Source organism: Equus quagga, unplaced genomic scaffold (assembly GCF_021613505.1).
Source record: "Equus quagga isolate Etosha38 unplaced genomic scaffold, UCLA_HA_Equagga_1.0 203_RagTag, whole genome shotgun sequence".
NCBI lineage: Eukaryota > Metazoa > Chordata > Mammalia > Perissodactyla > Equidae > Equus > Equus quagga.
Window position 1 is genome coordinate 25,916 of NW_025798627.1, and position 13,598 is coordinate 39,513.

The 13,598-nt window shown below is 39.9% G+C and overlaps 1 protein-coding gene across 5 annotated transcripts in view; it reads right to left on the minus strand.

Moving 5' to 3' along the window:
• Nucleotides 1-12,699, minus strand: part of LOC124233441 (shugoshin 2-like) — a 28,542-nt gene extending 15,843 nt beyond the window's left edge. Inside the window, exons 1-4 of one of the 5 annotated variants that reach the window (XM_046650543.1) lie at nt 12,626-12,699; nt 9,529-9,663; nt 7,403-7,578; nt 6,475-6,552 (exon numbers count right to left, since the gene is read on the minus strand). In XM_046650543.1, the coding sequence (XP_046506499.1) occupies nt 6,475-6,552; nt 7,403-7,578; nt 9,529-9,663; nt 12,626 (390 nt within the window). In that variant the 5' untranslated portion in view covers nt 12,627-12,699. Of the gene's footprint in view, nt 1-6,474; nt 6,553-7,402; nt 7,579-9,528; nt 9,664-12,260; nt 12,449-12,625 lie in introns of those variants that run through there. The other 4 variants (XM_046650542.1, XM_046650544.1, XM_046650545.1 and 1 more) reach the window with 4 other exon arrangements.
• Nucleotides 12,700-13,598: the final 899 nt, after the last annotated feature.

The window sequence follows — 13,598 nt, forward strand, 5'->3', positions numbered from 1 at the left end:
GGTATGGCCAAATTGACAGGCTGATTTCAAAATTCATAGGGAAATGCAAAGGACCTAGAATAACTAAAACAACTTTGAAAAGGAAGAACAAAGTTGGAGGGCTATGGTAATTGAAATAGTACAGTAGTAGCAGAAAGACAGACAAATAGATTGATAAAATAGAAGAGAGTCCAGATATAGACCCACACACATTTGGTCAACTAATTTTTGACAAAGGTGCAAAGCCAAACAGAGAGCCTGAACTTCCACACTCACCAAGCTATAATAAGGCAATTCTCTTCCAAACCAGGGACACTGAGCGAAGGCCAAAGGGAGAGTTGGGGCAGCTCTGCACTGACCCAGCAATGTCAGGGAGAGCACAGGGAGACTCTGGACTCCATTCTCACTCACTAACAACAAGGAGCCCCTCTCCTTCTCCACCAAGGTGGTGAGAGAAGAGGTCTAGTAGAGAGCCAGGATTTTCACCACTCTTCAATGGTAACAACCTCCCCCTTCATTATCCCCTTCACCCTGGTGTCCCTGGAAGCCATAAAAGTAACAAGGCGTCACTCGCTGTCCCAGCCACGGTGGTGTCAGCCTGAACTCCCAACCCACCCATCAGTTAGGAGACATCCCTGTGTCCAGGGTGTCAACAGAGGCTGGGTGGGGAACTTAAACTTTGACCCTTCACTTGGCAGTAGGTGGCACTTCCCTTTATCACCACGTGGTGTCATAGGAAGCCTGCTAAAAGAGAAGGTTTAAATAAGATCCAGAGTCTCATAATATAATACCTAAAATGTCTAAGATTTAATCAAAAGTAACTCATCACACCAAGAATTAGGAAAACCTAAATTTCAACTTGAAAAGACAATCAACGACCACCAACACCAAGATGACACAGATGTTGGAATTATCTAACAAGGATTTTAAAGCAACTATCATAAAAATGCTTCAAAAAGCAATTACTAACAGGCTTAAAACACATGAAAAAAAAGAAAGTCTCAGAAAAGAAACAGAAGATGTAAAGAAGAACCAAATGGAAACTTAGAACTGAAAAATACAATAACCAAAATCAATTAAAAACTCATTGAACTCAACAGCAAAATGGAGAGGACAAAGGGAAAAAAAATCTGTGAACTTGAAGATAGAGCAATAAAGTACCCACCTAAGCAAGAAAGAAGAGACTGAAAAAACAGAGTGCCAGAGATTTGTGGAACTATGATAAAAGATACAACATTCACGTCACCCGAGTCCCAGAAGGCAAGAAGGGGGGTGGGGCCAAAAAAGTTGTGGGGAAATAATGGCTGAGAATGTTCCAAACTTGGCAAAAGAAATCAACCTGCATATTCAAGCTGAGTGAACTTCAAAAAGGATAAACCCAAAGAAATTATGCCAAGACACATCCTAACCAAACTTCTCAAAACTAAAGACAAAGACAAAAATCTTGAGAGCACTAAGAGAGAAATGACACCTTACCTACAGAGTAAAGAAAGAATAAAAAATAAATAAGCATCTGACTCAAAGTTAGAAAAGTAACAATAAAATAAAGCACAGAAAAGCAGAAGAAAGGACTTCTCACTAAAGAAAAAAGCAAAAACTAATAAGTTTGAAACACCAAAACAGTAGAACTCAAAATTAAATACAAAAGATGATTCTTTTAAAAGAATAAAAATAGAAAAACCACAACCACCTAGTGGGGGAAAAAAAAAAACAGAGAAAAGCCCAAATACACAAAATTAGTCAACTGAAGGAATATACAACACAGACAAAATTAAAAAAATAACAAACTACTTGGGCCAACTCGATGCAAATCAGTTTGAAAACACAGATAAGATGGATAATTTTCTAAGGAAATATAGTTCAATAAAACTGACCACAAACGATAGAAAGAAATTTTCCTAAGCAAAACAACATACCTAGAAGAAATAAAGTTAACAAAGAGCTACCATTCCCACCAAGAAAGACCCAGATCCAGATGGTTTCACAAGAGAATTCTACCAAACCTTTAAAGAAAAAATAATTCTAACACTATATCATTTTTCCAGAGCACAGGAAAAGGAAAACACCCAAATTCTTTTTATGAGTTTAATATATATACAACATTTTTATCAATGCCTAAAGACTATACAAAAAGAAAACCTCAAAGAAACCTCACTTATGAATAACAGTAAAAAATTCCCGAACGAAATACTAGCCAAAAGAATTCAGTAGCACATCAAAAGAATAATAGGTCATTTCTGACATTTATTTTAGAAATGCAAAATTAGCAAAGCTACTAAAATAAGTCATATTAATACTCCTAAAAAGAGAGACCACATGATCATCACCGTAAGTGCTAAAAAGGTATTTTTACATTATTTATCACTATTTTTTATTTTAAAAGCTCAATAACACAAGTATTACAGGATAAATATGGACCTCATCCTTAAAAAAGCACATACACACAAGCATCGTTCTTAATGGGGAAACACTATACAACATTTTAAGAGTATTTATTGCATTCTACCATGTTCTAGACATTGTTGTGGTACAGACAAAAATCCTGTACTCAAGAAGCTTATATTCTGGGGGGACAAACACATAACAAGTAAAATTATATGTTATATAGTGTTAAGTGCTAAGGAGAAAAATTAAAGCAGGGAAGCAGAACATGAAACACTGGGACAGGAGTGGGGAAGGATTCAGATTCATGCAAGGTTGCCAGGGAAGGCTTCACCAAAGTGACTTCTGAATGATGCTCTGAAGCAAGCCAGGGAACTGGCCATGTGAAGGAAGAACAAGTCCAAGGCCCTGGGAGGGCAGCTTGCCTGTGTTAGAGGGAGCAGGGGGAAGCCTGCGTACAGAAGATGTTAAAGAGCAGGAAGGCGAGTAGTAGATGAGGGGAGAGAAAGAACAAGAGTTTCGGTTTTCAGACAATACTGGGCAGTGGACGAGATGGGAAGCCACTGGAGGGCTTTAAGCAGAAACTACATTTTAACAGGATCACTCTGGCTGCTATGCTGAGAAGAGAACAGAGAGGGGCAAGGGCAGAAGCAAGCAGCCCCAGCTGGCATGCTACTACGATAATTCAGGGAAGAGGTCACGGTGACTCAGATGAGTGGTGAAAGCGAGGGCTGTGAGAAGTGATAGAATTCCAGACTGATTTTTAAGGCAGCACTAAAAGAATCTGCTAAAGGATCAGATATGGGGTGTGAGGAAAAGATAGCAAAATAGAAGTGTAATTACCTGAGGTGAAGACCCCAAAAGGAACTGGTTTGGTGGCAAATGTGAAATTTAAGATGCCACTTAGACATCCAAATAGCAATGCCAAGTAGGTAGCTGGATATGTACTGTCTGGAGTTCAGAGATGGCCAGGCTGGAGATGCAAACTGGGGAGTCATCAGTATTTAATAGCAATTAAAACCAGAAGACTGGATGAAATCATTTAGGGAACTAGGGTAGATAGAAGAGAGAGGTCCAAGAACTGAGTCCTGGGGTACCCAAAATTTAGCAGTCAGGAAAATAAAGAGGAACCAGCAAACAGACCAAAAAAGAACAGTCAGAAAGGTACGAAGAAACTCAGGAGAGTGTAGTATCCTAAAAGTCATGTGGCGATAACATAAGGACCAAGAAATATCCAGAGGTTCTGGTAACAGTGGAGATCAATTTTCAGAAAAGTGGTTTTAACAGAGTGGTGGTAAAAACCCAATTGGTGCAATTTCAAGAGAAACTGCAGACACTGAACAGTTCTCTCAAAGAATTGCGCTTTAGGGGCTGGCCCCGTGGCCAAGTGGTTAAGTTCACACGCTCCGCTGCAGGTGGCCCCGTGTTTCGTTGTTTCAAATCCTGGGCGCGGACATGGCTACTGCTTATCGAACCACGCTGAGGCAGCGTCCCACATGCCACAACTAGAAAGACCCACAACGAAGAATATACAACTATGTACTGGGGGGGTTTGGGGAGAAAAAGGAAAAAATAAAAAATCTTAAAAAAAAAAAGAATTGCGCTGTAAAGCTAAGACGAAAAATGAGATAGTATAGCTGGGGGCAAGGGGTGTAAGTGGAGTAAGAGGTTTTAGTTTTGTTCTCTTTCTTTCTTTCTTTCTTTCTTTCAAGATGGGAGATAACATTTTTGCATCCTGATGGGAATAATCCAGAAGGGAGGAAAAAAATTAATAACACAAGAGGAAAAGGCAATCTACACCAACATCAAGCCAACAGCAAAAGACAACCCAAGTGTCCAACAACAGGAGCCTAGTTAAATGAGCTAGAAGTCCACTCTAGATCCATCCTCAGCAGCACTAAGAAAGAAGGAGGAAGCATTCCCTGTAATCCTATGGAGAGCTCTTCCTTCAAGATATGTCACATAAAAAAAGTAAGCCATAGAGCAGTTGGTATAGTATGTTATCTTTCGTGTAACAAAGAAAATTAAGAAAATATTTACATGTTTGTTTGTTTTTATATAAAGAAACAAACAAAAGTAGTAACCTGCATGAGGCGTGGGGAGAAGAGAGGAGAATAGAGAAGAAAGTAGCTGGAGGCAGAACAGAATTATGTGAGACGTCATTCTACACGTCTTTATACTGTTTTGGTATTAGAACTACATGTCCATATTATCCACCACCCTCCCCGCTCAAGTAAAAAGAGAAGCAATTGTGAAACTTGATATGCAAAAGTTAGTCTGTTAAATAATAAGTCCAAGAAAGTGGACACCAAAGTTGTATGATGTGCCTTCATCCTCCAGCTTCTGCATCCGCTGTTTTTCACTTTTCCTAAATCCAGATGCTGATCTCAGCTCTCTTTGAGTTCTCCAAAGAGAGCCACACAAAATACATCTGGGAACAATGTTGACTTTACTAAAGATTTTTTTAAAGAACCAACAGAGGGAAGGAACTTCACATCACCTAACTCACAACAGACCGTTGAGCAAGTTTTTAGGGCTAGCTGTTCTCCAAAGTTCCTCGAGCTATCAGTGATCTGACCCTCCTCCCACATCTTGCCAATGAGCTTTTCCCTCTTACTCTCCAAGTCAATTCCTATACGGACTCTACATTCCCCAATGCTGTATCTGATTCTGGTCTTACTAATTTACTCAGGGCAATTCAATTCTGCCCTGTGAGATGATCGGCAAAACAGAGGCCCTCCCCGACTCCCCCCACCCACCCCTCCAGTGAAAAGCGTCTCTTCTCCTTAGAGGGTGCCAAAGGCACAAGGCACACCTCTGCTCACCGGTTATCCTAGGTCTCACATTATAATGCTAGTAGCTACACCCCCTGAACACTATTCCACAGGGACATTTACACAAATCCTCTCTTCATCCAAATGTCAATTAAGTTAGACCATAAAGTACCTCTTCTTTGGCTAGCTTTTATAAAAATTATGACAAAGGAGCTAAACACTGACCACATAGGTTGAAAGAGTTCATATCTTCTTACCACAAAGACTGCAGTTAAGAGCCTTATAAATGACCTTAAAAAGTTTTTAAAAGCAGAGGTTTGCAGAGAATTTAGAAAACAGAGGAAAATACACATACAATAAAAGCTATGCTAGCTAGCATTTATCACACTCTTCCTACTTTCAGGACACACGCTAGCCACATTTAACTCTTACAATAACTCTTTGTAGATAGGCTACCATTATCCATACCACGCAGAGAAGGACACTAAGGTTCAGAGTTCAAGGCCAAAGTCATAGAAGCAGGAAGTAGCAGAGCTGGGATCTAAACACAGGCAATCCCATTCCAAAGCCACCCTCTGGAGCACTAACTGTCTCCAGAATCTATCAAGAAATGGATGTAAAACTTCGACTTCACTAACTTTCTTCAGTTTATCTATTATGTATATTTTGCCTTCTCATTAGCCATTCCTTCACAACAATTAATTTTCCTCTTTAGATGCTTGAGTTAAATTCATTAACACTTAGTCCTTTCTTTCTGCTCATATGTTTAATTTTCCTAGTCTGTCATTTACCTTTTATTTTTATGATTTTTAGCCTTCTAAAAAATTTTTTTCTGAGAAAATCCACCAAGACCTTCCTTTATGGTTTCTATCTTTGTTTCCAGGTATAGAAAGGCCTCTCCTACCTTTTCATTTACATTTTCTCCTCATTTTATACGATTTCCCTTTTTACATTTATTTTAGAGAGTGGTATAAAGTAGGCTCTGACTCTGTTTTTCTCCAAATAGTTTTCTGTGTCTATCTTTTTTTAATAAAGCAAATTCTTTCCTAATTTGAAATACTACCTTTCTACTAATATCTTTTATGTTTTCTAGTCTGTCTAGGGGTTATTACATTCCACTGAGCAAATGTTACTTTTAATCAAAATCTAATTTTTATATAATAATTTCAATAATGGACTATACTAAATGATAATGTGCTGTTCGCCAGTTAAAATTGATATTATTGTCTTTCCTTTGCACAAAGTATAAGATATGAATCTCTAACTTTGATGCTATTTAATCTCAAATATCCTCACTAATGTTAAAAAACTATACCACTTACACACAAATTTTACTTACCTCAGAAAGCGTGCTCATTTCAATTGCGGTTATCAAGTTATTGTTCATGAGTGCTTCTATTTCTATAAGCTTCTTATTCTGCATATATAAAATACAGAAAGACTCCTTTTAATCAATTAAGATATGGAGTTTATTATACCATATCTTTATGAATATCATCAGCTGAGAAGACTTAGAAAATAATCGAGATCACATTGAACTAAAAATTAAGACCACATTGAGCTAAGAAGGTACTATACTGTACAGTCCAAACAGCCACACAGACACGTACATATACACACACACACATTTTGAATGCTTCTGAACGATCAATCATAAATTTTCCTACAAGCATTTTTCTATCTTCTCATAATAACACATCATACAGCAAGTGAACATAGTTTGTCAGCTCCACGAATTTAAACCCTCTAGTAGATCATTTTTCCATTTTAAATTCATTTTCACTCATTTGAGAATTAGATCTATAGTTGCAGACTAGCCAATCATTGGCTGTTACTGCCCTGTCTGTGGAGAGAGTTGAAAGGTGGAAGGAAAAGGAATGACTACAATCTTCATTCTATTTGGCTATAGCCAGTGAAATGCTGGGATAAAGGAGAATACACTCTAGGAAATCCCTCCTTTCAACCTACTGGAAGAACTATGCCCATCTCCTTAAAATGTACTAATGCACCAAGCTTTGCTTATGATAAGCAATCAAATGTTGATCAAGGTATTGTGCTGGTTTGTGGAGCCACAAGTACATATCTAGAATGCAGACTTAAGACACCAATTTTATTACTCAGTAACAGTCTGTCCATTAACATGGCACACTCTTCCAACAATTTTTTACAACAATGAGAGATTTTAAATACATTTTTAGAGCTTCTATAATAATATAGTTAAGATTTTAGTTATAATTCAGAATTCAAACACAATACAGTTTCCATACCAAATTATTTAGCTTTAGGCGAAGGAATGTGTTCTCAAAATTCAGTTTCTCCACTTCTTTTTGCAATAGCATCTTTTCAGTTGTAATTCTTCGAGAATTCTCTTTCTCTCTACTAAGAGCCTGAGCTAACGCCCTGTTGTTGTGCTTTAAAGAAATTTTGAAAATAGAAGAATTGTCTGTAAAAAGATTTTAAGAGAGTTAATATTGAACTTACACCTTAATAAAATTTCAGATTCCTTAATAAAATTATTTTAGGCAAAATGTATTTCCCTTTACAATTTTTAACTAAAGGTTGGAAAAGAAGAGAATGACAATATAGATGTAGTTTTGAAAAAAATGTACCCAGAGTTTGGAGCTGAAGAAATAAAAGCTAGATAGAAGATTAAAAACAAGAGTTGTGAGGAACGCAGAATGTCTGTGACTACAGAGCTGGGAATAAGAGGACTCCAGCAGAGACATGGTATTCTGGGTAATTAGATCAGTCACAAAGACTAAATCTTGATACGCTGCCCTACCTTCCTCCGCACCTTTGACCAGGAGGTAGAATGGAGAAGCGGATCCTGCAGCTCTAACTGAGATCTCCCATAGGAATTAGGGCAGCCAATCTGTAGAAATTTTAAAACCAGTTTCTGTGGCTCCAGGATTGAACAAATTAGTTAATGCTCCCAAAGTCCATTTTTCAAAACCTTGAGTGAAAGGGAGCATACTTACTACGATATTGGACAGCTCAGCTAAATCCTGCAGGATCTTCAACCTTCACTCCAAATACCCTACCTTTTACTTTTAGGCATCTACTGCAATCTAAATTTGACCTCTTCTCCTCACAAGCACTATGTAAAGATAATTTCAATCAGAAATGCTTTTCTGTTGTTAGCAAAGAAATTTTATTGTGAATTCCTTGGTGAAACTCACCTTAAATACAGTGTGTTCCCTCAGTACACTTAGTGTAATTATATTTCCTTAATTTTGATTTACATGCCACTATTCAATCCATATTCCACTGAAAAAAAGTATAGTGTATGTAAAATATGTTTATAAAAGTAATAATATTTTTTAAATACTCATGGAAAGTTTGGGTATCTAAAAAACAGGGTCCAAAAAAACCACTTTATCTTTGGCACAGAGAAAGTAGTTTCAGATAGCCACCTGTGACACGGGAAATGGAAAGACTTGAACCAGTTTAGGACTACCTGTTGCATTCCTCAAACTCACTATATTCCTTCATAACAGTGGGGGTGCAGTTGTCCTGCCAAAGAGAACAGGAAATAGCAGCTGCTACAGGAGGTGGCCTAGTACGGCCCTCGAGGCCCGGGTAGGAGCAACATTATGATTTAAAGATACTCAGGAGGCTCGGCTATGTCACAAGGCACACACAATTACCCTTCACAGGTGCTCTATCAGCAGGAAACTTCTCTGGCTCCTGCTAAGGTGGAGATGACCTTTGAGATAATTTTTAGAAGCAATGAAAATTTATCTTGGGGAGTTTTTCCCACCTCGTTTTTTTGCCCTTCTGACATCCTCGTTCCAGAATCTATGAAATCCTATCTCCAAAGTGCTCAGTGCCCTCATGATGAGCTTTGGCCATATAAAATCACCCACTACAGCACCCTATCTGAGCCAACCACCTCTCTTACCCATCATCCAATTGCTACAGCATGCCAGAACAACAACCTGTCACTTCTTTGAGCTCTTTCTCCAGAAATGTCACATTGGTGTTTTCTTTGCAGTGTAGGAGGAGGCGGCCCCAGCCTCACTCCTGAAAATTCAGCTGTCACCAGGGGAAGGGGGTGGGGGGGCACAGGAGGTCAGGGGGCCACAGGGGGTGAAGGGGAGCACTTATGTGGTGACAGTCAAGAAATAATGTGCAACTGAAATCTCACATTGATGTTAACTATTATGAACTCAATAAAAAAAAAATTCAGCTGTCACGACTGATAGTAAATCATCATAACCACCCAACTGATAGGAGTTGAAGTGGATATGAAGGATTGAATGGGGAAAAAATGCCTCATTTAACAAAACAGTCATTTTAGTCATATTCTATACTTGATAAAGTACCAAATACTATATTAATTCTCCAGGGGAAATTAAAAATGTGAGTATACTTTAAAATTGACAGCACTTACTTATTATTTTTGTTTTGATTTTGGAAGCAAGAGAAACATTCAACTTAGCAGGCTTTGAAATTCTTTTTTCTTTCACATGTCTCTTGACTCCTGAGGTAAAAAGTGAGCCAGTTTCCAACACTGGGTACTCCATCACTGAAGTGGGAAAAAAAAAAGAAAGAAAGAAACCATAGTATTGATTAATAAAAGAAAAAAGAACTGATAAATATATTCTACAAAGTAACAATCATGACTTAAATAATATATTTTGTCTGTACATAAGCATTTGCAAAGTCAACCAAGTTTTTGCTCTTACCACTACTGTATGGAAATTGACCATTAAGGTCACCAAATTGCCATGTTGCTAAATCAAATACAGCAGTCGAGGCCCAGTTCTCGTTTTATTTCATCTCTGAGTAGTATTTAATATCAGATCATTCTCTCTCTGAAATACTATCTTCAGTTGGCTCCCAAAACACCCTACTGTCCTGCCTCATTGACCATTTCTTCGAAATCTCTTTTGTTGGTTATTCTTCAGCTCTCTAACCTCTTACATTAGAGTGCCCCAGTTCTCAGACCTTTAGCCTCATCTCTTTTCTATCTACATATACTCCCTTGGGGGCTATCATCCAGTGTCCTGGCTTTTAAACCTAAATGCTGATGACTTGTAAATTTATACTCCCCATCAACTCCAGACTTACTCATCCAATTGCCTACTCCTCATCTCCAACTTGGACCTCTAAGATGCATCTCAATTTTAGCAGGTTCTAAACTCCCCCGACCCAAACATTCTCCCTTTAGCTCACTTAATGGCAACTCTATCCTTCCAAGTGCTTAGGTTAGAAGCCTCTTTCTCTCACATCCCATATCCACTCTATCATCAGTCATGCTGGCCCAGCTTTCACCACACAGCCATATGGATCACTTACCACTATTTATACCACTACCACTCTGATCCAGGTGCCATTCTCTCTCATGTATGTCATTTGCTACAGCAACCTAAATGGTGTCCCTGCTCCCATCTTCTCCCCTAGTATCTATTCTCAACCCAATAACCAAAATGATCCTTTTAAAACTTAAGTAAATTCATGTCACTCCTCTGTTAAAAACCCTCCAGTGGTTTTCCAGCTCACTCAAGAGTAGAGTCATAATCCTTACAACAGCCTAGAAGGTACTACACAATTTGACACTCTCTCCTTCCCCAGTTCTTATCAGTACCTCTCTGACCTCTTCACTACTCTTCCTTCTCCTCACTAAGATCCAGCCACCCTTTCCACCTCGGGATGCTCCCACTGCAGAACCTCTGTATTCCTTTTTTTCTTTTGTACCAACTCTTCCTTCAAATAACCACTGGCTTTGCTCACTGCCTTTAAGTCTTTGCTCAAATGCCACTTTCCTAGTGGGCCTTCCCAGACCAAACTATTTAAAATTGCACACCTGACATCATTTCACTTGCTATTTTATTTTTTGACATTGACTTATCAATGTCTAAGATAAAATTGCATAATTTCCTTATTTAATTTATTGTCTTTCTTCTCCTACTAAAATTTAAGTTCCGTGAGGGCACGGATTTTTGTCAAGTTTGTTTCCAGCTGTACCCTCAGTGCCCAGAAGAGTGCCTGGCACATAGCAGCTACTGAATAAACATGTGTTGAAGAAATGCCTAAGGATAAATGAAAGAAATTTCAAGTAGTAAAAACTGCCCAATACTGGAATGAACCTCCTTTTCAAGTGTTGAACAGATGTTGTGAGATGTCAAGCAAATAACGGAAGGATGGTTTTAGAAGAAATTTCTGCAATGGGGAAGAAGTTAAACTAGGAACCTTCCAGGATTAAGGTTCAATGCTTCTAAAAGCTTTGCCAAAAAGAAACTTTGATCTCCATCTATTCTATAGATAACAGAACACAGGCACACACAGAAACTCCATGCAACCTGTTGCATCTCACACACCTGAAAAAGATCCATAGAAATCTAGTCCATTTCCCAAAAAATCTTGTCAGGAAGATCAAATCTCATTTCACTAATTAGGAAATCCCAGCTGAACTGCCCTCCCCAATATGTTGGTTCTTAGTTCCCTTACTTAATAAATGACACCAACAATCACCCCCCAAATCTTCAAGTTAGAAGTCAGAAAATCTTCCTTAACACTGCCCGGTTACCCTGCACATTAACAACCTCACCAAGTAAGGCTTTATGAGCCAAAGCCAGGCCCTTGGAGTACCATTCCAGTGTGACTTGCCATATAGAGATTGAGGTATTATAAACAGTGGTTGGGACTGTATAGGAGTCCCAGTTCCAACATTTCACAGCTATGTGATCGTAACATCTCTAAGTCTCAATTTCCAGACTTAAAAAATGATAGAAAATAAGGGCATCGCGTAGCAGGGACTAAATGAGCCAATGTATGTATAGTGCCTGGTACAGGCCCTGGCACATAGTCAACACTAATAAGGCCTATTTATTGGTATTCCGTAGCTCTTGTCCGGCCAGCATCTCGGCTATCTCTAAATCAGAAATAGTTCCACATCCAACCCTCCCGAATTGCATCCCTCATCTAGAAAAAGCATCGTCCCTATTCCCTAACGAAACCCTACTTGTACATCAAGACCCAGTTCAAGTTCTAAGTTCTTCCCAGGCTTCCATCACCCCTTCGCCTTCAGCCAGCCTCCCTTCTGGATGAGCGCTCCAAAGGCGAGGGCTCCCTCAAGAACGTGGGAAGGCAGTCTCTAAGGTTCATTCCGCAGGTACTTACTGAGCGCTCACAAGGAGCTAGATATCGCGGTAAAAGCATGAAGCAGAGCAGTCACAAGACAGAGCTCCCTTCCTTCAAGGAGCTGACCTTCTATCTGGCGGCTCGCCCCCTCCCCCAGTCCCCAGCTGGGCGCTCAAATCTCAGCAACAAAAAGCAGCGACTTAGACCCGAACCAGGGACTCCCCTGGCGAGCCCTCGGCCGCGGACCGGAACACCGCAGGCGGAGAGTGGGCGGGGCCGCGGGCCGGCGGGGCTCGGCGGACCGGAGACCTGGGGCGGCAGCGCCCGGAGGTTCGGCCCGGGAGAGGCCCGCATCCCGCCAGACAGAGGGCGGCCACGCCCAATGTGACAGGTCACCGACTTACTGCTTTTTCAGCGTGGCGGGGACCAGCACCTGCTCCCGGAGCTCGGCGCCCGCGGCCCAGGCTTGGGTTTAAACTCCTCAGCCGTTAGCGGTTGCCGCCTCAGCCAATCAGGTCCTGAGAAGGCGGCGCAAAGGCGCGCGGGTAGAGGAAGTGGGAGCGGAAGGGGCGGGACCTCGCCGCGAGCGACAGGAGCGGGCGTGGCCAGGAGAGCCAGGGCGCCGTCCGCTGGGTGAAACGGGCCAGTTGTGGCTCCAAGCGGGCGCCGTGGTGCTGTCTCCTGATGCTTAGGTGAAAAAGGAAACTCTCCTTTGACGAAACTGCCTTTATCAGTCAGAGGTCTAAAAGCCTTGACAGCCACCTGAAGTCTGTTGGAAAGTTTTTGTTGTTTATGACGTTACTGTGAGAGGGCCCGCCCACATCTTATCATTTCTTCTGCATCTTTGCATTCTTTGCATCTTTGCATTATGATGCTGGCACCATTATATAGTTTTCACTTAAAAGCTCTCCCGCTTTTAACTTTCTGAGGGAAAAGCAGGAATGAAATTTGATTGAAAATTCTATCTCATCAATGTTTAGGTATGTACTAATGGTCTGTTTTAGCTTTATATAGAAGTATGACATTTTCCGTTATACACAACTACATAAAAAAATATATATATATAAACGTATATATATATCATTCACTTTATGTTCCAAGTCAGTTATCTGAGTTTCCTTTCACAAATGACTTTCATAATCTATACAAAGAATTTGGAGAAACAATACAGAGAGTAAAATTTCCTCTTTGTATGCCATTAGACTGAAAATGAAAATAGCTCGTTACATTTAGGTTTTAATAGTTGATTATACAGTGATACAGTCAACTTCATATTCTTGTCGATGTTTTGTTCATTTGGGGACATTCGAGAATCACAACTTTCCATTTTACTTTAGAGAATCTAGACAAATGATGCAAAACATGATTTTGAGTTAA